The 26,049-nt window shown below is 45.0% G+C and overlaps 1 protein-coding gene across 3 annotated transcripts; it reads left to right on the top strand.

Moving 5' to 3' along the window:
* The first annotated feature begins 1,777 nt into the window (after positions 1-1,777).
* On the top strand, positions 1,778-21,697 carry MYOT (myotilin). Of its 3 annotated transcripts, XM_039559868.1 has the most exons (14): positions 1,778-1,840; positions 2,833-2,974; positions 3,601-3,624; positions 4,203-4,322; positions 4,929-5,187; positions 11,010-11,612; positions 13,356-13,506; positions 15,400-15,501; positions 17,483-17,532; positions 18,098-18,230; positions 19,254-19,461; positions 19,946-20,111; positions 20,589-20,722; positions 21,096-21,697. In XM_039559868.1, the coding sequence occupies exons 1-14, from the start codon at positions 1,778-1,780 to the stop codon at positions 21,266-21,268; spliced, it is 2,328 nt and encodes a 775-aa protein (XP_039415802.1). In that variant the 3' UTR covers positions 21,269-21,697. The 3 variants fall into 3 exon arrangements, with proteins under 3 accessions (XP_039415802.1, XP_010398128.3, XP_010398129.3); XM_010399826.4 differs by lacking the exons at positions 1,778-1,840; positions 2,833-2,974; positions 3,601-3,624; positions 4,203-4,322; positions 4,929-5,187 and adding an exon at positions 9,026-9,299; XM_010399827.4 differs by lacking the exons at positions 1,778-1,840; positions 2,833-2,974; positions 3,601-3,624; ... (1 more) ...; positions 4,929-5,187; positions 11,010-11,612 and adding an exon at positions 9,038-9,299.
* The last annotated feature ends 4,352 nt before the right edge of the window (positions 21,698-26,049 follow it).

Genomic DNA, 26,049 nt, shown 5'->3' with positions numbered 1-26,049 from the left:
TAGCAAAAGAGAAGCAAAGATGGAACCTGTAAACCTTTAATTACTGTCATAAGCTATTAAGATCTCAGTAACTACTTTTTTTTTGTGTCAATCCATTATGCTACAGTCTTCATGCAGAGGGACCTAGCAGCTGGTTTATGAGGTTCCATTTTCACTTTCAGTAAAGTAACAAGGGTTTTCTTTAGACTTTTCCATCCAGATGCAGGAAAACCCTAACTCCAGCATGAAGCCAGGTTTCACATGTAAGTTGGGTCTGTATTATTAATCCTGATTCATTTTCTCCGTGTCCTGGAGGTGACCTGAGCCTACTCTCAAATACTCAGGATGCTTCTATTTCCTCTGGTACCTCTCTGTGACTCCAAGCAGCCTAAGCTCAGTTCACAAAACAGAGTCATCACTGTGTTCTAAGGAAAAGGAGATAGCTCTAAACGCACACTGCTTTATGTTTGTCTCTCCAGGTTCTTAGGGTAAATCCGAAGGCTAAGCCTCCTTGCAAGTCTCAGCATCCTGTCAGGGCCAGAGGAATGTCACAGTAAGTGTAAATATTATTGGATCAAGTATACTCAGCTTCCTAAAGCCTCTGTCTCCATCCTGCCCTGTTTGTTTTTCCCCACACATTAGGTAAAAGCAGAGAGCCGCCAGTGTTTCGCTGTCCCTTGGTTCCTCATCCAGGGCAGTCTTCCACAACCTTCAGTTCACCAGAGTTACACCACTTTAGTTCAGCCTTATCTATTGACCCTCAAAGGGCAGGTTACACGTTTTAAATTATTATTTACAGCATTCTAAGAATATTTTGCAAGGATCAGCTCAGGCTCATCTTCAGCAAGTGTCTTAGAGGCAAAGGTCAGCATGAATATCAAGATCTGGGCCCTAAGCTCTGGAAAAAGGCTTTCTGGCTTGGAAGGTTTCCTAGTCAGAATTGCCAAGAACTGATGGAGCAGGTGACAGGGCTGGAAATGCTTGAGGGGCTGCCACAGTTATACTTCAAATATTCACTTCAGAACAGAGAGCTGGTTTAGAGCACATTTGTGGAAGTCAGGGCACCTAGAGACAGACTCGAAACTCAGGCTGGCCGGGAAAGAGATGAAAACTTGGGTTATTTCAAAGCTAAGATTATAAAAAAAGGCCACAGCAAAACAAACCCAAGCTCTTCAGTTGCACATTTATATGCAAGACACATGTTTCCAAAGCTAAATGCGACAGAGATGAGTGCACATCAACTCTCCACCATGGAACAAGGACACATCTTGCACTGCAAATATTTGATCATCTCAAAACTGCCTTTCTTGCCTAATCAGAGGCCTTACTGGAACCTGTGTGTCAGCTGAGCTTTAAGAGAGGATGTCAGGACAGAGCAGAGAGACCCTGCTCACTTCCCTATGTTCAGCCTCACAGTATCAACCACAGACACAACACAAGCCAGGGAGTGCCAGGCCTGGGATCAGCTAAACCAGGTCAGGATCTCTGTAGAAGGGGACAGCTACTGGCAGCAGCACTGATCTTTACACAGAGGCTACAAGATGTGGGCAAGTCTGAGCAACACTTACTGGCTATCAGCTCCTCTTCCCACTAACTTGGTGTCCACAGGCCAGGGAGTTGTTTCTGCTTGAAGCACTTGAGTGGAGACTCTCCACAGGGTATTTACTAGCCTGAAACATGAACAACAGGTAAAACACTCTGAATCTTCTTCTCTTTCAAAGTAAAGTGCCTGCAACACAGCCAGGTTTCTGCATATGAAAAATTCAATCGATAAAAATCTCTTTTCTTTGCCATCTAGATGCAGAGTCCCTCGCTGAGCCTGGCTGGGTCTGCCTATGGAGCCACACCTGTGTTTACAAAGGTAAAAACCTCAAGTTGTCTGAACAACACAGCTTGTCCTGCAACTACCAGCATTAGATTTTGCATGTTTTTCTTCCATCAGAAGGTATCTCTAGGCTGGAATATTGGTTCATTTACAATTCAGAAAAGCCAGCATTCTTCTTTAGTGATGCTATCAAACTAACATCTTATTTGGTAAACGATCCAGACAGACAGAACCACTTATAGGAATTCATCTCATTTATTTCCTGCAAAGGAGGCTGGAGTGGAAACCTCACATAGTAACCACCCTTATTATGTTGCATCCAGTGGAATAGATGTTTTTCCTGCATTTGTATCTTTATTTAAATGCACAAGCAAGGCTTTAAGGAGCACTGGTCTTCTGCTGGAAAAACTTTCACTCACAACCCACTGCAAACGCATTTAGAATTCAGTCAACTGATGCCTTAGGTTTTAACTTCCGTATTTTTCAAATCCTGTATTGTCTAGTGTGTGACTCTGAAGTTTCTTGTAGCCTGTTGACTTCTGCTCTCTCCTGCTTGGTAGACGTAACAAAGCCTCTCCAGGCCTGCTCTCCAAGGACACTGAGACTGTCCTAGGCCCAAAAAGTATAAACCAAAAGCCTTTAAGGGTGGGGGCACAAGCTTGGGGAAACTACATCATTAACTGAAGCTTTAATTGGAGAATTAACCTTGATATGCAAATGAACCAAACCTATACAAGTGTGCAGAACTCGTGACCTGGGGTCCGTCTTGGGGTCCATCTTGGCAGTAGCCTCTGGCTCCCCAGGGGGTACCTTTGAAGGCCCTTCAAATAAATACCTACCTTTGTTCCCTTATTCTTTTCTAGTCTCTGTTTTTAGGTGGCCACTTCAGGCAGCCCAACAATTATAAGTAAAATGAAAATACAGGCTTGAGACCATTCTCCTCACTGAAGGGTGTATCATTTCCTAATAAATGCTTCAATGGGGAAATACTTAAATCAGGCATTTAACACAAATATTTTCCCCTCCAGGGTCTACAAAACATAAGAGCTACCAAGGGTCAGCTGGTGGTATTTGAGTGTCGCATTCACTCCACACCCAGCCTGCAGGTTCACTGGTACAGGGAATATGATCAGATCGTGGATTCTGCCGATTTCCGAATACTGCGGAAAAGTAGGTGTTGCTGCACCTGTTTGATGTACAGATATTTTATTGGGACAGGGATAAGACAGGAGTGAGAACTGCTATAGAAATCAGGAGATCATTCATAGAAGCAGAGTTAAGTTTACAGGTATCAGATGACCCAAAGTCACAGGCTGCTGCCCAGAGTCTGCCCTTCCTCTGGCAATGCATGAGTGGGTCAGGCACAACAGGGGAAGATTCCATACAGTTAGTTATTAATGACAGCCCTACTGAGCCATGGAGACATTGTCACCATATGCTAGAACTACTGATGAACTATGGGGAAAAAAGCATAACCTCATTTCAAACGATTTCTGACACTCCCAGGCATGAGGTCAGAGCTCCAGAGGGCCAAACCCACAGCAACCAACTCCAAAGTCAGTAGAGCTCTTTGTGTATCACCTCAGTGGAGACGTGTTTGTACCACCAGGTTCCCCAGCCACACCTGAGCTTTCCCTGACCAGATGCTATTCCTCGTGATGGACAGAAAGGGAGATGGTCCCCTGGTAACCAGGGTGACAGCTGAGGTGGGAAAGGGAGTGAGGGCTGAAGGGTTTGGGTTTTTTTCCATTCTGACATTATAACCATTTAAATTCTTTCTCTCTTATCTTGAGCAGAGGCTTGTTCAACAGCAGTTCCTGGTAAGTACACTGCATTTTTTGTTAGACTCCTCACCACACTCAGTGTTTCCCAGCTCATCCAAGATAAAACGATAATATCCAAAGGTATCCAGAATATTCAGTCAGGCCAAGAGCTTTCAAGTTCTTAATTTTGATGCAATCACCCAAAAGGCCCTGTTTTTTTCCCACAACACTAGGAAAAGGTATCAATCCTTTTGCATTCAGCCAATGAAGAATACCCTGTGCTAAGAGAAAACATATCAACCATTCTGACCTATAATATTTTAAACTTGTGCAAGAAAAGACAGAATTTAGCAAAAAAAACCCACCAAAAAAAAAAACCAAACAAAACAAACCAACCAACCAAAAAAAACACCACAAAAAATGTGCCTTGTTTCATTAAAATCACAGAAAGAAAGACTTTTCCTTCATCCTTGCTCCTTCTAAGCCCCTTGACTTCCTAAGACCCTGTACATCACTTTTTTGCACTTTATTAATGCCAATCCCCATCACTAAGTAACAGTCCTGTAAAGAGCAATTCCTACAGGTTAACATTTGCCTCTCGTAGTACAACAGCATGTCTGAATCTGTTATTTCAGAGGAAGTCTGCACCCTGGTTATTACAGAAGCTTTTCCAGAAGACTCTGGAATATTTAAATGTGTTGCTGAAAATGAATTTGGATCTGCAGCATCCAGTGCACATCTCTCTGTTTCCCCAGGTAAGCACATGGATTTCTGTGTTGAGCAACTAAGCACAAAAGAATTTGCTGCTGCTCTACATGAGGCAGAATCACAGGTATTTGCCAAGCAGAAGCCAGACACAAACAATTTTGTAGGCCCCAGAGAAGAGAAATGCCCAAAAAATGCAGTCTGCTTGGGTACCTCTCAAAGCTGGATGCAAGTTGTTCTGTGTTTCTTCTTTTGGTTCCTCTTCTTCCTGGGTCAAGGATGACAAGGGGGAGATGATGTTCCCTCTCTCAGAGGAATCTCATCCCTGAGCTTCATCCCTTCAGGGATTCCAGCTTGGCCCAACACATTGGCTGTGTCTATACCTTGTTTATGGTACCACCTGACCTGTTTGGCTTGTGCTGGAAGCCATCTGCAATCAGAACAGCACCTGGCATGTACCCAGAGCTCACCAGCCCCGGCCAGAAGTCAGGTTTGGCTCATGCAGCTGTGCAGGTTTCAGTCTGTGCAGAGCCCAGGCAGGATGAGCCTCATCCACCTGCTCAGACATTCCAGTTTCCCATCCCCTGTTATTGCATGTGCTGTACTGGTGAGCCACCACTGCTTCCCACCTGACGTGGGGCTAATTTTCCTTCCAGGAGCTAAAGAGCTGGAAAGCTTTGGAGGTGCTGCCCACCGGCCAGCTGTGCAGGTCACCATGAAGAAACCGACCTTTCCTAGGAACAGCCAGACAGGAGCCAAGGACCGTGGGGCAGCTGCTCTGCCATCCTACAGCCCAGAGAGCCCCGGCCTGGGCACTCGAGCAGCAGCCACAAGCTTTGGTAAGACGAACACCAAGAGCCAAGCTGAAGATTTCCATGGAGCGTATGAAAATTCACCTCGGGCTTCACCTCTGCGGTAAGACAAAGAGAAAATCACATCCCTGGGTCAGCTTTTTACAACACTTAAGGAATGAACTGTCCAGTGATGCCAGCTGCAAGCTCCAGTGCCCCTTACCCTCACAGGGATCAGGCACATGCAGTAGCCTGAGCTGTTTGCCTGGGTGACAATGACAATGTGCAGCGCCAGCCTGGCAGGTCACAGCACAGGCTCCATTTGACCAAGTGTGTAACCACCTAAAGGCTCAGGGAAGTGCCTGATGTCATTTGCAGGAGTGCCTGTGAATAACTTAAAAGCATCACCCCAAATAATTATCCTCTAGGAGACCTTTGGTTCCACAGCAGAGCTTGAGGCAAAGATCAGAGTACCTGGGAAATCTCAAGGTGGCCGCTGCCTTCCTCAGTGGCCTTGGCCAGGTGGCATCACCTCATGTTTCTGTTTCCTATTCTAAAAAACAGTAATAAAACTCAAGATCCTGTAAGCATGGTGCAGACAGGACCTGCAAAGCACTCCGTGGAGGAAAAAGCACTGAACCAGTAACCCACTGGGTAGAATGAAAACTGTCCCAGGCCATGGGAGGGACACTCCCCAGTCAGGAGATGGAGATTCTCCCCCAGTAATAAAGTATTCCATTTTATAACAAGACTTGATCCAATTTCCATCCCAAATGCAGCTCTCCAGTCACTGCACACTTATTGCATTATCAGTTATCCTGTTTGGTTGCTCCAGAGAAACAAAACATGTTAGAGTGCCTAGATTGGCCATGTCAGCCCCATTTCTAGAGGGTTTCTCAGGGGTTTATAGGCATAACAATGACCTCCAATGGTGACAGTTCAGCCATCCAAGCCCAGCAGAGGAGTTCCCTCAGTCCTGTTAGTGACAGTGAGAGCTACGTGGAAGGCAGCCGTGTGCCTCCTCTCCCAGCTGAGTGCCAGCCTGGAGCTGCAGTGATCCTGTTACAGAGTGTGTAAAGGCTGTCCCTGACAGAAAGCATTCCCTGGGTTAGAGATTATTTTTGGATGTAGTCAGCCATTCTAACAATTCTGAACACCCTCCTTCAAATTTTACCACAGGAGAGATCATATTTCAATATAGATGTCTCCATGCAGGGGAGTTATTTTTTTGCTTAATCACTGAGTAAAAATGGTTTTGCTTCAATAACCGGCATGCAGATCATTAAGAGGAAGCTCTGAGTTTGGCTTCAAGCCCTTCCATGAAATTTAGGCTTGCTCCAGGGAAATCGGCTGGGACCCTAGGCAGATCCTAATGCATAAAGGGATGTACCATGCCACCAAAATCAGCTATGTAGTAGCTTCTAAAAATGTAGGTTACATATGTGTGTGCGTATATATATAAATAAATGTAAACAAAAAACATTAACTAGTACCGGACTTTGGACACATCTCAAGATACAGAGAGAAACTATTAAAATTTCTAGATATACCCATCTATGAGGATTTAAATACTTTTAAAGCCCACAGACGTACTGCCAGGTGCTTTGAAACATCATTATGAGTGTGACTCAGCGTTGTAAATGTTGCTGTTACCTCAAACTAAGCAATCATGGCTAATGACTGGCTGTAAAATAACTGTCTTGTTAGTCAGATTTAACATATAATTCCCTCATGTAGTGTATGTGGTTGCAACTGTGTTACCAAAGGCAAATACCAACAAAGGCAGTGATGACAGAACAAAGCCATTACTGGAAATAGCTATAAAATGAATGAAATCCTTGTACTCATACTTCTCCCAATTATTGCCTAGCAACAGGCACTCCACAAAAGCTAGAAAATTGAATTCAACAAGACTGTCGCTACCCGTTTCTCCTTTCTGAGCAGATGTAAAGGCACCTGCAGATTACACTGTCCTCAGCAGCCTTGAAGAAGCAGAACAAAACAATTTTTGATTATTAACTTCATTAAAGAAACTCAATCCAAGCAAAAGAAGAGGCTTCAGGCACTAACCATACTGCCAGGTCTTTTAGGTAGCTTTGAAGTATCTTTAACAAATAAGCAAAAGATCCTTAACTCTTTTTCTAGACATTTTTTGCTGTATGACTCAAGCAACGAGGAGAACCCAATCAGAAACAGCAGCGCACCATTCTTAGAAAGTAAACTGCAGCAGGACAGAAAAGCTGGTTTCTGACACCTCGCAGTGCTACTCACAGCACTATTAAGTTACTTGGCACAGGAGATGAAATTTATTCCTCTGCCTTCATCAGTTCAGCTTCCAGTTCTTTCACCATTTTTCCTACCTGCTGGATATCACGTTTTTCTGTTCCTTCTCTTTCACACAAGCTGTCCCAGTTGTGTCCAGTCGTTTAAGTGTATAAAACTTCCTTAAATCGATACCTTGCAGCCAACTTTAGCTGGTGGGAAGCCGGGGAGCCTGTCTGAGCACAGAGCCTGACCTTTAGGGTGCTCGCAGCCTCCTGCAGGGCAATGAGCATGCCACAGGTACCTTTTTTTTAAGTACTCGCCTCTCTCTGTACAAACTACCCCTTTTTAATTATTTTACTTAATTTTTTTTAAACTTAAAAAGCAAATAACGTCTCTGACAACTAAGGACACATTCCCCCCCTTAATCAGTTTCATACGAGGAATTTAGATAAATTAGCGCTCAATTAACGCCTGCTCTGTAGTTTTAGTTCAAAAATGTTGGGCCGATGTTTAAATACAAACACTAGAGGTGGATTAACCTCTTGAAGATCGCGGTGCTGACAGACTCACAGGCACAGAGAAGGGAGAGGGGAGGCAGCTGAGAGCCCACACGCAGCCCAGCGGCGGAACCTTCGGGCTTGGGGTGTTTTCAAACAATAGGCGAGAGTTGCCAAAGTATGATTAAGATATTTAAAACACTATAATGTTAATTTAAGACGTAATTAGGCATTGAAGCTGGTGATTAAAGGTATACAAATCACCTAACCTGCCAGCAGGATCTGCTGCTGTTCTGGTGAAACAGCACAGTTGCATTTTTCCATCCATGTAAATAGCTGTAATAACAAACACAAACAGCAAAATATTAATATTTACCATATTTTTATCACATTCTTTTCACAAGGCTTGTTTTGTTACTCAGTTTATGACTGTTCAGACACATCCATGAGCAGTGCCACTGCTCCTGACCGAGCTCCATACATGAGGGGAGTGTGGGTCTCCCCCGGCCTGGGCAAGGTGGCGCTGGGCACGGAGGGAGGGCTCGCTCGGGTCTGCGGCTGGGGGGATTTAAATCACATTCAAACCTGGCTCTCGAGTATCTGTTGCCTTTAAGTGCACAGCCCTAAATGCAGTACCAGAGTGTTATCACTGCAGAGGCAATTAGCTACAAACAATTAGTAAATAAATTAAACAAGGAATTTAGAACTACAGAATGGTTTGGGCTGGAAAGCACCTTAAAGGTGACCTTTTTTTCCGTCATGGGCAGGAACACCTTTCGCTAGACCAGGTTGCTCAGGGCCCCATCCAACCTGGCCTTGGACACTTCCAGGGATGGGGCAGCCACAGCTTCTCTGGGCAAGAATTTCCTTGGGATAACAAAGTGGGGTTTAGGGATGGTCAAGCATACTGCAGCGGTCCTTCCTCGCTGCTCCCTGACGGTGCTATGGGCAGAACACCTGCTTTTCTGTCCGAGAGCTGGCGACTCCTTCAGTTCTCCCTCCCCCTTCTCCTTCTCAGCCCCGGCCGCTTCCCCTCGGGGCGGGACGAGGCCAGCCGGGGCTGGGGCTGTGCCCATCGCCACCCCAGCGCTCCGGGGCCGGGACAGAGCCGGGACAGAGCCGGGACAGAGCCGGGTCGGGCCGGCCCAAAGCAGCAGCGCCCGCGGGAGCGGCGGCTCCGAGCGCCGGGCGGTCCCAGCGCTGCCCGCGGGGGATCCGCTGCCCGCGGGCACCTGCCCAAGTCCCGGCTCCGGCCCTCAGACAGTGTCCGGGCAGGCCGGGCTGCGGAGACTCTTATTGTGACAGCGGCGGGGGCCGGGGACAGGCAGGTCCCGCGGTGTCACTGCTGGCAGCACATTAAAGCCTCCGGTCTCGTACCGCCGCGCAGAGGGCGGCTATGACAGCCCGGGCCGGTGAATGACCGTCCCTTCCCAAAATACCGGCCACGGCCCAGGTGACAACTTCTAGGCTGTAGGTAAGGTGCTTGTTTGGGTTTTTTCCACGTCACTTTTTACTTGGAAGCTGGCTAGGGAGGTGGCATGAGGGACTGCAGCGCTCTGGGAATGCCGAGGTGAAAACGTACCTTTAGGGTGCGGCGGTGTCAAAGGTAACGTGAGCGGCAACAGAGCCAAAAAATGGGTTTGTTTTTAAACAAGCAAGATGTCTCTGTTATTACTTACTGTTTTCATCTTGTAAGGTCAAAAGTCTCTTCGGATTTATTTTTTTCCTTCCCAAATCAAGCTGGAATGATTTGAGGAAAACATGGCTTATTGCTTGCTGTGAGAAGTGACGCTGTGCATCAGAGCTTGGTTAAGTGCAGTGCTCTAGAAAACAAAGTAAACGCTGGCTTCTGTACACAGCCTGTGGCACAGTGAATGTAGAAATCTGTGCACAGGTAGTGATATAAAAATGGGGTAAAGACAAGACTTAACGAGTTTTCTGCACCAGTGAATGAGAACACAGTGTGGACACGCTCCGAAAATCTGAGTCAGCTTCAAATTCCAAGAGCATGACAAGGGAAAAGTTAGGGAATTTTTACTATAAGGCCTCTGTCTACATACAGCTAGTTCACAACTAATATTGACGACTACCTTTAGGAAATGAAAGCCCTCAATCTTTAAAATCAGAGCAACATCTCCAGTTATCTCCCCCCATGGCAATTTATGACCTCGTGGAGCCCTTCTCCGGGCTCTCCAACGAGAGGAATACAATATACTGGGTGTATATATAGCAGTGAAACAGCTGATCTCGGTGGGGCAAGATTACAATTTTTTCCAGCACATGTAACTGTGGGGATTTATATACTCTTTTTTTCGTTTCTTTTTTTTAGTAGTGGTTTTGTGTTTATTTTGGGCAATTATTTATTTATCGTGAAGCTGAAGTGGTTTGTCCATTTTAACAAGCTTGCTCAATGAAACTTTCCTGGGTTTTGAGCTGATGGAAAGCTCAGGTTTAGATGTCAAGCACCTGCAAAATAAATGAAGGACTCTGAGCAGCTCAGCTTGCCCTATGCTATCTTGCAGCTCATGTTGTTCTGGCGATTAGCAGCTTTAATAGCAAATCTCAGGAAATCACCTCAAACAGAGAGGCACAGTCCTTGGCATTCTAATCCCTAATCTCAGTTGGAAATAAAAAGCTCTGAATTCAAAATCCATTAGGGAAGAAATCAGAAGATTTGGTTTCAAGAGTTTCATTTTAGACTTAAAGTGAACCTTTCATGCTTCCCTGTGGTATGAGGAATTTCTTGGCACAAATAGCTTGTTCTAGGGAATAGTACATTTAGCATTTTGACAGGGCACAAAACAGCAGGATCCAGGAATCTTTAGTTAAGGTGATATGTGGGAAATTACCTAGCTTAGCAGTAGGATCTGTGGTTATCTGTAGACTTAGGCAGGTGGTAAACCAATTGCTGTTTCCTTTAGAATTTGCTGGACTCTGGCATACAAGACAACCACAGAGCTCTGCACCTGAGCCAGACAGACTGCGTGGCTTGTTAGTGTAAACCAAAATGTTCATACAGTTCTGGGACAGTTCTAACAAATCCTAAATAACTTTATTTTAAGTTCAAGCTTTAATTTAGTTGAACTTCATACTCTTTGGATTGCTATTGACTGCTCACAACACAGTATTTTTGTGATTCAGCTTGTGACATACAATTTATTTTATCTGTATTGTCTTCCTTAAGGGAAAATCCACACCAAGAAAGCCTCTATTCTGCAAGGCAAGGGTTCCATTCTAGCCAGGAGCCCAGCCAAGAAAACTTTTGTGGCCTACCACCTAGCTTTTACCAGCCACCTATCCAAAGCCAATTATCACCAACAAAAACCCAGGACAGCCGTGAAACCTCTCCTATGAGTGTCCCTAATCTCCCATCTGTTTCCTCTATGTGCCAACCAACCATGTTTAACTACGAACGTCCAAAACACTTTATCCAATCTAAGAATGTGTGTCAAGGGCAACAGCAGCCTCCAGGACCTGCAGCCTCTACAGAGTCAAGCAGAGAAATCAAACAGTCCTCCATCCTCATACAGCCTCATAACCCCAGTGGGCAGAAATTCTCCTCCTCGTCATCGCTGAGCTCTTCAATCACGCTCTCCTCGCCTTCCTGTAGTGCCCCTAAGGAATCCACATATCCCATCACACCTGCATCTGCACAGTCTCCTGCTAGCTCATCATCCGAGCAGAGGCTTCAATCCATGCCTAACCAATCCCCCGCAGCATTCCTGTGCTCAGTGCTCCCCTCGCAGCCTGACTATAACAGCCCAGCTCCTTCTCCCATGGAACCTCAGTAAGTATACACAGGCTTCTAACCTCCCTTGCTTCCCTCTGGCCTGGCCTGTCCCGAGCACTGACCATCCCAACCCAGCCCCCCGGTAAAGCACCAGCCTGGCCAAAGCCAGTGGCACAGCTCCCGCTGAATTCTGGTGTTCAAGGCAGGACTCTGCATGAGTCAGGTTAGGAGGCTGAGTGCTTGCCCTTGTGTGGGAGAGATGGGTGTCCACCAGGAATTAAATGGCACAGTGGGCATGTCACAGGCTGCTGTGTGGGTTTTCTGGAGTTGGTTTGAATTGTTTCGTTTGATTTGACAGAAATCTCTTAAGGTTATTCAGAACAGAAAACAGGCACCCATCTCAAATTAACATCTCAAAAAACATGGCTTATGAACGGCGAAGGCAGTAGTATTCCCCACCTATAAACAACTTAGACCTTCATAGTAAGTCTCAGCAATATTTTCAGGTTCCACATCATGGTGTGGCTCTAAACTCACCTACGATACCCTTCTCATTAATCATATATGTGAACAGAAATGCAGCCCCTTGAAAATTTTACCCCTTTAGACCAAAGACTAAATTCGTTCCTGAATATGTATTATATCATTTTGCCTTTGGGCTGCAATCCAAATATCTCCCAAGGTCAGTGAGATCTCAAAGGGAGCTGGGCCTTGCCTTCTCACCAACTTGTATCCCTGCCAATATCAGCTGGAGGTCCTGGGGAAAGTCAGGATAGAATTCGCACAAAGTGAGATATTGGAAAGTTGATAGGGGCAGGGGGTCCTGCTGGATATAAATCCAGGTTTAAGTGTCAGTCTGCATTGAGGAAATCAGAATTCTTCTGTCTGTTTTCTGAATCACAGCACTGAGGGGAGGGGAAAGGTAAGATGGAGTGGGTTAACGGGGGAGTGTTTCCTGAAGTCCTGCAGGAGTGTGGGGGGTTTGGGACGCACCTGGAGTGACTGCTGGGGTTTGTGTTTGTAGTGTGGGGTTGTTTGTTTCCATAGCAAAGGACTTGGGTGCCTCCCTTTGTTTTTCATATAAGCTGCTCTTAAATACAGCAGCTGGTGAGTTGAGGAATTATTTTCCCAATCACACTGCTAATGGGCAAACAGGGACATGAGATGAATTCATCTGCTGGGCAAATTACTAAAGTTATTAAGTTATAACTCGCATTAAGTTATTAAGTCCAAGCAGTGCTGGGTGTATTCCAGAAGTATAACCCTTCTACTCTACTCTAGTCAGCAGAACAAATTCCTAAGCAACAGGAAGAAGAGGATTTGGAATAGAAATAATTTCTGAGCACAAGTGCAGCATAGGAGGCCCAAGTGCAGGTCACGAACCAGGTTAGATGCTGTCAGCACAGAGTGCTGTGACCTCCAGCAGACCTTTGCAGCCCGTTCTGATGGATGCTCCTCTTTTCCTAGCATCTTTCAGAACCAAATGTACTACCCAGCTCCACAAGTGGCTATGGATTACAGGGTCAGGCTGTGAGGGGCCACTGCAGGACGTAGGGATGCGGAAAGAGTGTTGTGGGAGGACACTCAGTGACTTGACTGCACCATGATGCTTCTTCCCCTTAAGGTTTTGATACTCAATTACCCAACTTGGCCTATTCATCTCCCAGATGCTTTGTGGGTTCATTAGAACCACAGTTTTTAGGAGGCAGGCTCTCATTTTCGTGTGCATTCTGTGAAGCTGTAGCAAATAATCCAGCAGGCCTACAGGAATAACTTTGTTTTCTCTTCCTGCACGAGTAGTTACTCACAGCCCATGTATAACAAGCAAGCCAGCATCAACTCTATGCAGAAGACATCAGACCAAGAAATTCGAGGAACAAAAGAGGCCCTCATTCAGGACTTGGAAAAGAAACTCCGATGCAAAGACAGCCTTCTCCAGAACGGCAACCAGGTAAGGGATTGAAGAATGCCCAGTAGTGCAGGCAGGGACGCAGAGACTGCCTCTAGTACCCCAGAGGCTGGAGCCTCCCAACTGAGCTAAAAGCAGGAGGAAATGCAGAAGCAGCACTCCCCAAACACCTTTACTCAGAACCCCAACAGATCCCATGAGAGTTGGATCAGAATATTCTTTCACTGTGAAACAGAAAGGAACATGTTTAGAGCTGTGGAACAAATTTGAACTCTCTTCTGGGGATCCTGCTGCACATCACATCCACAGACAGTTAGAAATCCAAGGAGAATGCCTCAGTTTTCTAGACATGACTACAACCTGGTTTTCAACACTGGGGTTAATAAACCTCTCAAAATCTTTAGAACCTGAGGAAAAATTGGAATATTTGAAAGTTCATTTTAGGGACCACCATGAAATGTGGTAATTTTTTTTTTTATATGAACAACAATAAATGAAAGAAAATATATAAGTTTTTATTATAAGGTCTGTCTCCCATAAGAAGGCCTCTTAGTCTCAGTACTTAATTATTTATTCTGCAGAGGGTCACAATGGAATCCCCTTTACCGAGAAATCCAAATCTGGGTCGTAAATTTGCTTACCAGTAGGGAAGCCCATTGCAGACAGCTGGAGCAGGCAGGTTTATAACGTGGGAACCTTTCTTCTGGCTGGAGGCAGACTGGTAAAAGCCCAGTGTTTAAAGTTTCCATCTTCTTTCCCCCGAAGTAGAAAGGATTATTTTCATTATCATCAGTGAGAACAGGTTTGTGTCACATATGTCATTTTAAATACTGATGGGCAAACAAATAGGTCAAATCTGACTTAATATGCCCCTAACAGGAATGTCCTATGTGCTGTAAGAAAGCTTGTCATAGCAAGTCAGCTTTTCTTCCCATAGGAAGCCAGGCTAAAAATAAGGCTTATGCAATCACCACTGTGTCCTCCTCTCCTTGTCCTCCAGCAGCGTCTGAGCCAACTGGCCAATCTCAGCCACACTTGATACACACGTAAGGACCTCAGGGATATTCAGCTCTCACAGGTTTTCCTAAAGGTCTTGTGCTCTCTTCTAAAGAAAAGTCCCACAAGGCTCCCAAGCCTTTCCCCACCCAGTAGTAGATGCATGTATGTCTGTACACTGTAGAGATTCAGTCAGAGCTTATCCTCGTGTCACAAACTCCAGACCTGAGTTAAACTCTGTGGGCAGTGAAGTGTCAGGTGTTCTGGTGCTCAGGGCAGTAACATACTTTTCTAAAGTAACTCAACTGACAGAGCTTGAATTTAACTCTGCTCATTTTGGTCTCTGTGTGCCACATCCAGATTGCAGGAACTTACTGTGTCATGCCTGAAACGTGTCCTTGCCTCTTCTCCAGACAGCTCACAGCATTTCATCCTGCAGATGTGCTGGCATAAACCTCCCCAGTGCTTTCAGGGGTAGTGGTGCTCCCCTCTGGCTGCACCTGCTTCTGGTGTGGCTCTTGCTTTTTTGGGAGCATCCATCATGCCTCTAGCTCCACAGCTGAATGACTTGGGAAGTTTTCCCAGCCCCAACAGAAAGGTACCCTGGGACTCACTCTGGCTTCTGAGGATGATGCCATCAGCTACCCATAAATAATCCCAGCAGAGAAAGAGGAGGAGTGGAAGGCCACAGATGGCATTAGGGAGGCTTTGATGAACAGGCAGTTTAATCTTTTATGCATTTCAGTGCTGTATATATTGAGGCTGACTTCAGTGGGCATCACAGACTGCAAACCCTCTGGGCCACACATGGGGCTTCTGGTCAGCTCCTGCTTCCATTGACAACATCCTGGATTTGTGGCATATAAATGGACTCTTAACAAGCTGATCTGAAATAGTAAATGAACTTCTGACTAGAATTCCTCTCCACTCTGCTTTCAGCGATTGACTTATGAAGAAAGAATGGCTCGCAGGCTGCTTGGACCAGTAAATGCTGCCTCTGTACTGGACTCACAGGGTGAAGACAACATGCAGAATGCACAGGTAACTGGGGACCTGTCTCTAGAGCAAGGATTTCCTGGTGATTGTGCTGTGACCTGCTTGTATGGGCACAGATTGGGTTTATTTGGTACCAGTGCAGGTGAGGAGACGGCTCTCAATGGGAGGGCTCTGCACGGCAGGGGTTTGGGGTTTTTGCAGGGTGATGGCAGAGGGGGGAAATTCAAGCACCATTCCCTTAGTGGGCCTGATCTGTAGGAATGACCTCTCCAGGGAGGAATTACAGCAGCTGCTGCACAGCACAGTACCCACTGTGACAGGCAGGGAGTAGCACCATGAGGGATCCAGGTACCCACTCCCAACAGCCTGAGTGCAGGCTTGGCCAGGACAACAAGATTTACACCTGTCACTGTTCAGAATAAGTGACATTGGCTTCAAGAGGTCATGGCCTTGGGCTGGGATTGGTTGGGTCTTAGCCCTTACAGGGGGTTGCAACCATTAAGAGAATGCAAAGCAGTTATTTCAGCAGTCCACATGCTGATATACAAGAATCTATTACTACTGGCTTTTTCCAAAGTGTTTTAGTTGGAGACTTGCATCATCTGTTGGTTATTCAGGCCAGTTAGAAGCTCTCTTTGGTACTTCTGTGCTCAAAGTTAGTGGAAATATCCATGGTATGGCACTGGGTACCTGTGCAGGGACAGAAACACTCCTCCTGCTGCAGGCAGAAGAGAGCCAGGAGCAGGCACACAGCTGGCAAAGTGCACTCAGAAAAACGCCTCCATGGAACAGACACTAAGATCACAGCAAAGGAGGAATGCACAGTTTGAGCTATTTCTCCCCAACAATCACCTGGCAAGAACAGGAAAGAAGGGAAAATAATGAACATCAGAGAGCAAGGGAAGCCTCATCTTTTGCAGAGATAAGAAAATACTCAGTCAAAACAGAATGACTGACAACTTTTCAGCATGTGTGAAATGCTGCTTTAAAAAAAGCACATTAGAAGCAGAGATTGGCTTATGTTTGGGACATCTTACTCCTAATGTTCAGTCTTATTTCTGAATGATGTAGTCACTGATTCATTCAGCCTCCTGATTCCTCAGGAACTTAACTCAGTCCATGTAACAGGTCATTAGAATCATCAGCAACTTCATCACTACAGCATCATTTCACAGGACAAGGAATAACTGTACAGGACTTGTGTAAATGAGCAGGTACAGGCAACTGCCTTTGGACTCCACATTGAACTCAGTGCAGCAAACCCCTCATTCACGTAAATATTTCCCCTGAACTTAAAACTGCCTCTGTGCTTGAAGTTTAAATCCAGGCTTAAAAGTCCCACAGGACTGGGCTGCTGAGCACAGAACCAAACTTTGGAATGGCTCAATGCAAACGCTCCAGAAATTTCCATGCAGCGTTTGCTCTCTCTGACTCCATTGCTAAAACAAGTCGCTGGCACTAAACTCTGTCGCGTTTTCCAAACATCCAAGCTCCTAACAGGAATCAATCCTGGGCACTTTAGCAGATTTAGTCATGTGGTTGCAGAGTTGTCAGCAAGCTTAGTTGGTGCTGTGATCTAGAAAGAAAAGTATTTTCCAGCTCAGCATGTTTCCATCACTGCTGGTACCATATTTAAGTGGGCACAATACAAGGCTCTTGCCAGCGATTCCACTTCTATTCCTGCTGTGGGGAAGGACACTCTGTACTCAGGTCTCAGTTTAGATATTGCCAGGAGTCCTGCTCCTCTCTAACAAAGGTTATGGGCTGGCAGACAGCTTTGTGTGCCAGACAAAGCTGCTGCACCCATCACCTGGGCAGCAATGAAAGGTTCTGCCATGGCAAAGCCTATGGTGAGCATAGAGTGTGTCAGATCCTCATGCAAGTTCCTCTACCTCCTGTCCCAATGACTTCTGAAGTAGATTCATTTTGTTTTTAAGCAGCAGTCAGGATATGAACTTAAAATGGCTTCTCATTCAGTCTACAGATAAATCTAAGTGAACTCACCTCTCCTCTTTCTCTTCCCAAGCACCAGAATGCAGAAAACATCAGGCTGCAGGTTCCTACAACACATGTAAGGTAAAGCATAAACTTGTGCTGTGCTATTCTTCAAGATCTTATTTCAAACATTTCTAGACAATGTTGGTTTAATCTCACTACTTATCACTTTTGCTAAAGTAGTAATTACTTAATTCACTCCCTTTCAACTGAAATGCTACCATTTGTGGATGGGTGATGATGCCTATGATCTTAATCCAGTGAATTCTAAGCATAGCACTAGCGGTTTAAAAACTCCATTCATCTTGGGAAAATATTCTTTGTATTCTAGAAGATTAATTTCTAGTCAAAGAAATATAAATATTGAAATGGATATGAATGATGAAAATGAAACACAGCCTACATTTCTCTTGCCAATTCTTTTGGATATTAGGCCATAATGAAGGTTATGCTTCTGTGTTGAATTGAACAACTTTGAGCAATAGAAGTGGCTGATCAAAAGTTATGACTTACAGCTGAAAAACCATTCAGAACCGGAGTGTTGGATTCCTACACGTGTTTAGGGACTCCAGCTGCAATCAGAGCTTCAATGCCATTTGTGCTATGGTAGCTTTTACACAATTTACGGTTCCTGTCCCCTTTTCAGGAGCAGACCATCCTCAAGAGCTGACGATCGTGGACACGACTCAATCCAGGAAAAGTTCTTTCAGCCACGTTTCACACAAGTGCCTGAAGATGTAGTGATTGAGGAGGGGCGCTTCTGCAGGCTGGACTTCAAAGTAATGCCAACCTCTCCCTTCCAATTCCATTCCCTCTTGGGGTGTGGGGCATGGAGAGAGGTCTCTGCAGTGCCTGTGCACTTCAATAAGCCAGAGCACTAATGGCAGATGGTTCAGGGTCTCCCCAGGCTATGGAAACCAAGAAATAGGAAATGGCTAAATATTTCAGCATTTTCCCTTGGAAACTGTAAATGGAATTAGCTGCATAAGAGTATGGTTAAAGCTAAATAGTGGTAAATATAGACCACTACAGAATGTCTCTAGACATCCTTGGGAAGAATGAATATTAATGCCCTGCTGAAAAAGTCCTCTTGGCAGGGAACCTTGTGTTTTGCCCAGGGACTCCACTACTTCAGTGGACCCACGTCCAGAGAGGTGTGTGTAGGACTCAACTCCTTTAATGAGCCTTCCTGAGGTAACTGTGCCCTTGCTGGAGCAGACAAGCAAGGAAATGCCCTAAATACAAACAAAACTTGGGAATGGCTTGAAACTTCATGGCAGCTATACCAACCCCGGGTAAGAAAGGACCCTGCTCTCCCTCACATGCAGCTTCACTGCAGAGGGTGTTTGCTGGCTGGGGTTTGGCTTGCATTTTCCTAATGACTTCCACTCTCTTTACATCAGTAAACTCTGGCCAGCCTTAGACATGACCTTTAGCCTTCTTCCTGCAAGTTGCCTAAACTTCTGAGTGCCATGGAGACTCTGGAGCATGCCTGCAGTGATAGCCATGAGAATGAAAGGCTGAACCCACAATGAGCATCTTGGGGCTGATCAAAGCCACCTTACAAGAAGGGAACAGCAGGGAGTTGCAGGAACAGCATCTACTGTCTTGTAGCTAAAGCTTGTCTTTTCCCAGCACTCCATGAGCAAAATCACATTAGTATTCAAAACTAGGCAGCACTTTACAATTTTGCAGTAGAATCATGGTTTGATCACCCATCAGCATCAAACTCCCTGTAGTATTGGAGGGATTTTATTATCTTAAAGGTGTTTAACTCTTCACTGCTCTCCTCTCCCTCACAGGTTAGCGGGCTCCCAACCCCTGATGTGATGTGGTACCAGAATGGAAGGATGGTTCATCAGGATCAGTTCCATAAAATGATAGTGTCAGAAAAGGGATTCCACTCGTTTATTTTTGAAGCAGTCAAATCAGCTGATGCAGGAACATATGAATGTGTGGCTGTCAACCGTGCAGGAGAGGCATCTTTCACAGTAAAAGTGGAAGTGATTGGTAAGGCTGAGAGCACTGATAATTCCCTGGCCACACAGGGAAAGTCTCAGTAATCCAATGCTTTCATCCCTGTGTTTGGGACATAAAACTAATAAGAAGCAGAGGTAGCACTCCATATATTCAGGCTCAAACGATAAAAACCAACTTACCTTTTCCAAGACTATTTTTAATAACTACATCTAGGATGCTATATTTCTTCAAACCACTTCTATCAGGATATTTAGATATAGTGAGATGTCCAGAATTTAAGTTAATTAATGTTATTAATTTTCCAGGTTTGATAACATATGTTATTGACTCTCCTTCTAAAGTGGACTGTGTTTACTACACCCTTATGCTCATGGGAATTGCCTGCAGGCTAAGGAGATGCAGTGAGGAACACGTGTCCTCCCGAATTTAGCATCCTGAAATCTTAAAAAAACAAGCATGATATGAGCATTCCACACTTCCAGTAACTCCTCCTTATCTCTCCTCTTTAATTTAGCAAAAGAACATCACATGCCTCCAACTTTCATCTTCAAGCCACAAAGCAAAAAAGTTTTTGAAGGAGACACAGCCAGACTCGAATGCCAGATCTCTGCCATCCCAACACCTCGGATTTACTGGAAAAGAAACAACGAAATGGTACAATATAATACAGACCGAATAAGGTATCCTACTGAAGAGTCGGCCATTGGTGTGTTAGAAAACAACAACCAGTATTTGTTAAATCAAATGTAAATAGGCTGGTCTCTGAAAGCAGCAAGCTGGAAAGCTGGATTGGCCCCTCGTGTGTGACACAGGGGGCACAGGCCCATGTGCTGGCCAGGCACGGTGCTGAGAGTTTTGTTTCAAGGGCACAGAGGGAGAGCTGTGCCCAGATGCTCTGAATGCCAGCAGCATTAGAGGGCCCATGGAGAAGCACAGCTTTAGGACTGAAATGTGCAGCGTGGGGCTACACACCTGCATGGTGCCAAGGTGTGAATCACTGGTGGCTCTAATACGAATGCAGTGTTTATGTCTGAGCAGTCTGCAGTGCCCTGTAAGAGTTGTTCTGGCGCTTTCTCAGCTCCTCAGCATGTCAACTGACTCTGATTTCTCTCCTTCTCCCTCAAAGCACTTAGACATAAAACACCTTCATTTTTCAGCTTGCTCCATGACAATACTGGAAGGATTTGCCTCCTGATCCATAATGCAAACAAGAAGGATGCTGGCTGGTACACCGTGTCTGCTGTCAACGGGGCAGGGGTGGCCACATGCCACGCCCGGCTAGAAGTCGCGAGTAAGTACCAGCTCCCGTGCCACAGAAAGTGCACTTGTATTCAGAACAGGCCCTCAAGATCAACCTCATGAAGCTCAGCCTGCTGGGAGGATTTATTTCCTAGACAAAAAGTAACTATCCTGGGAAAAGCTCTTTTGTGTAGTAACAGGACACTGTGGTGTGTCCTTTGCACTGTTTAAAGACTACAATTTCCCTGACACCAAGCAAGAGGCTGAATATAAATCTCTGGTGTCTGAGATATGGGTTTGTCTGCTAAATTCTTCCCAAGGGTTTGCTGGTTTATACTGCAGATAAAAAGCAATGGGGTTGCTCTACTGTGGGTTTTTCTACACTCTGGAAAGGCACTGAAAGAGGATTTTTCTCTCTCTTCCAGCACATGCAAATAAGCCACTTCCAGCCCCAAAGCAGTTACGGGTTCGACCAACTTTTAGCAAGTACTTGGCACTTAATGGAAGAGGACTGGATGTGAAACAAGCTTTCTCACCAGAAGGGGAGTTTCAGCGTTTGGCTGAGCAGTCTGGACTGTATGAAAGTGATGAACTTTAACTGGAAATGAAGAGGAAAACCTCACACCTGTAAGAGACAGTTACAACATAGATGCAGTTATCTGGTGATTGCTCTGATTAGCAAAATTCCTACTTACATATTTGTACTTTGACTCTTGCACATTCAGCTGTTCCCGTTTTACCATGTTAGATTTTATTTATATGGTTTGGTGACTATAACCATTGACTGAGTATTGCATTTTAACTAGAAAGCTTAAGAAAGCAGGTTAATTAGTTTTTCAAGTGTGGGTGGGCTTAGTTCCACCTGTGCTTGGTTACATGCTAAGGTAGCTTGGTTTGTACTGCTTCTCTAATATCACTTGTGATGACATCAGAAGTCTGTGCTGTCTGAATACTAAAACCAAATAGATTAGAGTGTTTTTATGAGAATAAATTAGAGGCAAATAAAATTTTAAATAACCAACATCAACTGTGACTCTTCCTTGCTTGATCTGTTAAAAGCAGCTTTTGAAAGTCTGGCATCAGCTGCAGCCTGGGAAAGATGGATTCATACCCACCTAAGCCTTCCCCTTGTCCCCTGCCCTGTCTGCTCCCACTGTCATTTGTCATCTGACATCTGTAAGATATTTAGCATAAACTAAATGCCGACACCCTATTAACACTAAGCCATGCCAGTGAGGCAACGTCAATATTTCTTCTCCTTGCACTCTTGACCCAAAAGCTGCCCTCTATAGTATGAATCATTAAGGCTATCATGTTTTCCCTCCTTTACTCAATGAGTGGTTGCAACTCGTCTTCCTGTTGACTCTCAACAAGCTGTTGATTTGAGTCACCCAAGTGGTTTGTGTGCTGCTGTTCACAGACACCTTGTTCAAAACAGTATTTAAAACCATGGAATATGATTTTGCCAAACTCCAAAAAACAAAAACTGAAGACTTTTCAACTGTACTTACTATGAGAAAATCTGTGGGGGTTGATCTAACCTGAACTTCTCATCGAGGTGCACAGTCAGCAAACCTCTCAAGCATCTTCCAGAACAGAAAAAATGAGGTCTCAGCTTCACCCTGCACTGCTGTACCATTAAATAACCCCCCAAATCTGAACTGCATAACAATGGCTATTAAACTCCCAACAAAATCCTGCAGCTCTGCCACCACACTTCTCCTCTGGGCTGCCCAAGTGATGAAACACACTGAGATAACTCCCCTGTTGCACACATGAAGATGGAGCTGATCAGAGGCAAACCAGTACCCAGTTTGCCCACAGGTTCCATTGGAAGGTTGGAAAGTCTGCATCATTTCTCTGACAGATGTCTCTATACACAGGTCATGGAATAACTGAGGTGACTCCCACTCTTTACCAGCAATCACGGTATCAGCTGTACCTCACTGAGTACTCACTCCTTACTCCACACATCATCCACCCAAAAATGCCCTTGCAGTGGAAATGGCTCTCAATTCCCAGCAGCACTATTTAGTGACAACTGGAAATGGCAGAGCAAGGTTAGAAGCTGTTGTCACCCTCTAAATTCAGCCTGTGAGCTTCCTCTCCTTGCCCCTTCTCTGCGGTGACATTCAGCGTGGTGAGCACAGACGTGCTTCCTGAGCAAAGTCATGTCCCACCTCTGCCTGGAGCCCTCCTATTTGGCAGCTGATTTCTGGAAGGCAAGGCTTTCCTTGTAAATATGCTTTCTCAGAGAGCAAACAAGCGAAGAAGCTCCCGGTGTTAGTTCAGAGCAATCTCACCTCATGGTTCCCCTAAAACCATGTGCTAAATGCTTTCAGCTCAAGAAAGGCAACCAACTTCTTTGAATGCATTTGGAAAAATTCTGGGTACAAACAATACTGATATTTCTGAATAATCAGCTTAGGAAAACAATATGCCAGCTAATTGCTGCATCATATACTCAATACGAAGCTTGGTCTGGAAAAAGGGTTCAATAAAAAATAATTTCATGGTTTGCAAAGAGATCCCTGTTGGATGGACTCTCCTGGGACAAAAGCTATCACAACACAACATTAAACCTCCCAAACAACAACAGCCATATTTACTACAAGAATTTGCTGTTGGGAGTAGCCCAGGTCCACCATCTGAAAGGAGGCAACAACACTGGATCCGTCTACCTTTATTTCCACACTTTTTTAGCATATTTACAGCAAATATCATCATTGAGCTGAAGACAGGTCTAGCTTCAGTCTAAGGAATCAATCTGAGCAAGTCATCCTGCCTGAGCACAGAAATGTTTCTGACAATGCCACGATGCTACAGCCATTAACAGCTATGAGTGCAATTAGCTGAGCTTTTCTCTTGTTTGCATTGAGATAAACCATGGATTTGGTTTTGTGCCAACATCAAAGATGGGTATTTGGCATGGGAAATCCATAGCAGAGAGACAGGAAGAACAGGAAACAGAGAGCCCAGCTGAGCAGAAGAACATGTTAGTGTTCCTATCCCCTCTGTCATCTCTGGAGAAATCTGTTGTAGGAGGCCTGAATTTAAATCACATATTTATAAGTTGGAATCAGGGAAAAATACTCTGGAAACTCTCTGCTTCACACACTTCATTTAGCACTGACTTAATACAATGAGAGACCACGTGAACATGCCTAAGTAACAATGAACTATGTAAACCAGGGATATTTCATTTAAGGTAATGAAATAAGGTTTTAAAGTAATAAACTGCCTGGCCCGTGTAGGGTGAAATCCAGATTCGTAAGCAATTGCTGTTTTGTGAAGGTACTGAGCAACTAAATAAAGGGACTGGGAATGTCTTAAGGCTGTGTGTCTCATGAATGCTTCATGTAGAGAAAAGTATTATTTCAAGGTCTGTCTTAAGTGATCAGTTTAGCATGCCGAAGAACACAAGAGCTAACAAAGATTATAAAATAAAAGTTCAGGCTTATGTCAGTTTGGGTTCCATAAGCTGAGCTGCTTTGTTTTCCCATTTCTGAGAGATGGAAAAACACCCTCAGCCTTCTCATTATCCCCATGGAACTGGGATATATGGACTGGTACAGCAGTGGAGGATATATCTTCACCTAAATCAAAGCAGGAGAGGGTGGAGAAGTTGGTGTTCCTCAGGAAGAACAGCTGGGTCTCTAGAAGAACCAGAGCTGCATTAATCATACCTGCATTTGTATTTCGCAGCCATAAATGTATAATGTATTTCTCAAGATACTATGCTGATGTGAGCCTCCTCTGGGTAATCAGGTGAGCTCTTACATTTACTGTGCGTGAAATCCAATTTACCGAGGCAAGATGCTTCCATAAAGACACAAGGAAAGGCTGGGCACCACAGGCATGTGCAGCCACTTTTCCTCAGGTAGCAGCTGGAAAGACAGCAATTTCTTAAGAATGCAGAAATACAGTTAGTTCAGGGAGCAGACCCAGATCCATCCTTCCCATTTTTTGGCAGTAGTTGGTGTCTGGTCTGTACACTGGTTGCTGCTGGCTGTTGGAAAAGATTTCTTAGCCTTTTGCAAGGTCAAAGACTGCAATATTAGTCTTTGTTATTAGAAATATTAGAAAATTAAGGCCTGAGATGATTCAGAGGATTAAGCAGCCCGCAGCCTTTCCCTGACACCGAGGGTGCTCTCAGCTCCCCACACACCTCCCACGTGAGGTCCGTCAGATTGGTCACATCTCGTGATTGATTCCTGTGCCCTTGCCAAGTCACATGTTGCCTCTCTGTCATTGCATCCATAATCCAGGAAGCTGCAAAGACAGTAAAACTGAGAAAGAAATGTTTCAGAAGTGCCTGGAACTGGCTCCATTTGCTGCTCTGGCAGTGAGTTACCCCTTGACTTTCACCTCTGTGTTTGCCAGCCTAGGCCAGCACTGGCTAAAGAGGCAACAAGGCAGAAGAGACCCAATCTGTGCCTGGTTAGACTCAGTCTAACCTGTCCTACCCTGAAGAGGCTGCACAGACCAGCCCCCAGCACACAAACCCCTTTCTGGCCTTGCTGTGGCTCTGTGTCCTCCCTACCCATTACCCACCCTGTTTGTTTTAGCCTTAATCCTAGCAGAGCAGGGAAGGGCTGGAGCACAGCAGAGCTAACACAGTAAAACTGGAATGTGTGTGGCCTGTGACACAGCACAAGCCCAGAATTGCCATAGCACAAATACAAAAGGTTTGGCCAGTAAAGGCTCATATATACAGCTTATGAAAAAGCATCCAAAAAAGCTCTGTTTTTTCAAATCTAACCAAGGGCCTTTTGAAGTCAATCCAGTATTTCCTGTGCAGAATGACAGCCTGAAGAGAGGGCAGGGAGCTGAACTGGAGTCTCACTGGCTTCTGCTTTCATTCAGGAGCCATCCTTACCCTTGCCTCCAACATCTACTGCCCTGCGGAAATGTCCCTGCTAAAGGAAGAGCTGCTGTCTGATGCCCATGTAAATCCAGATTTCTATTTCCTTGCATTCTGGTAAGTCCTTCACCACAACACGTTGTAAACATGTTGCCAACATCTTCTTTCCTTGGGTAAAAATATTGGCTCATATTTCCTTTCTCTGTACTCAGGAATCGCAGTGTTCCTGAGCACAGCAGAAATGTTCACTTTCATCTTTTCATGGGTGAGATGCAAAGGTGGAGCTAAAAGGGAGAACTCTGTTTATAAGATTCCAGAGGAGTTTAAAATTACCTCCCCCTCATGAACATGGGTCACACAAATTCCAAGCTCATCTAAAAAAGATTTTGCACGTGGGCAGCTCTCTCCATTGAAGCAGCTGGGAAATCACCACAGGCAAAGAGCCTCCATAAACTCAGCCTTTTCCTAGACCCAGTGTTAGCCAGGTATGACCTGCAGAGACAGCCTGGCAGTAA

The sequence above is a fragment of the Corvus cornix genome, chromosome 13 (genome assembly GCF_000738735.6).
Source record: "Corvus cornix cornix isolate S_Up_H32 chromosome 13, ASM73873v5, whole genome shotgun sequence".
NCBI classification, from domain to species: Eukaryota; Metazoa; Chordata; class Aves; order Passeriformes; family Corvidae; genus Corvus; species Corvus cornix.
The sequence above is the reverse complement of the archived record's forward strand: the minus strand, read 5'-3'. Positions and strand labels throughout refer to the sequence as shown.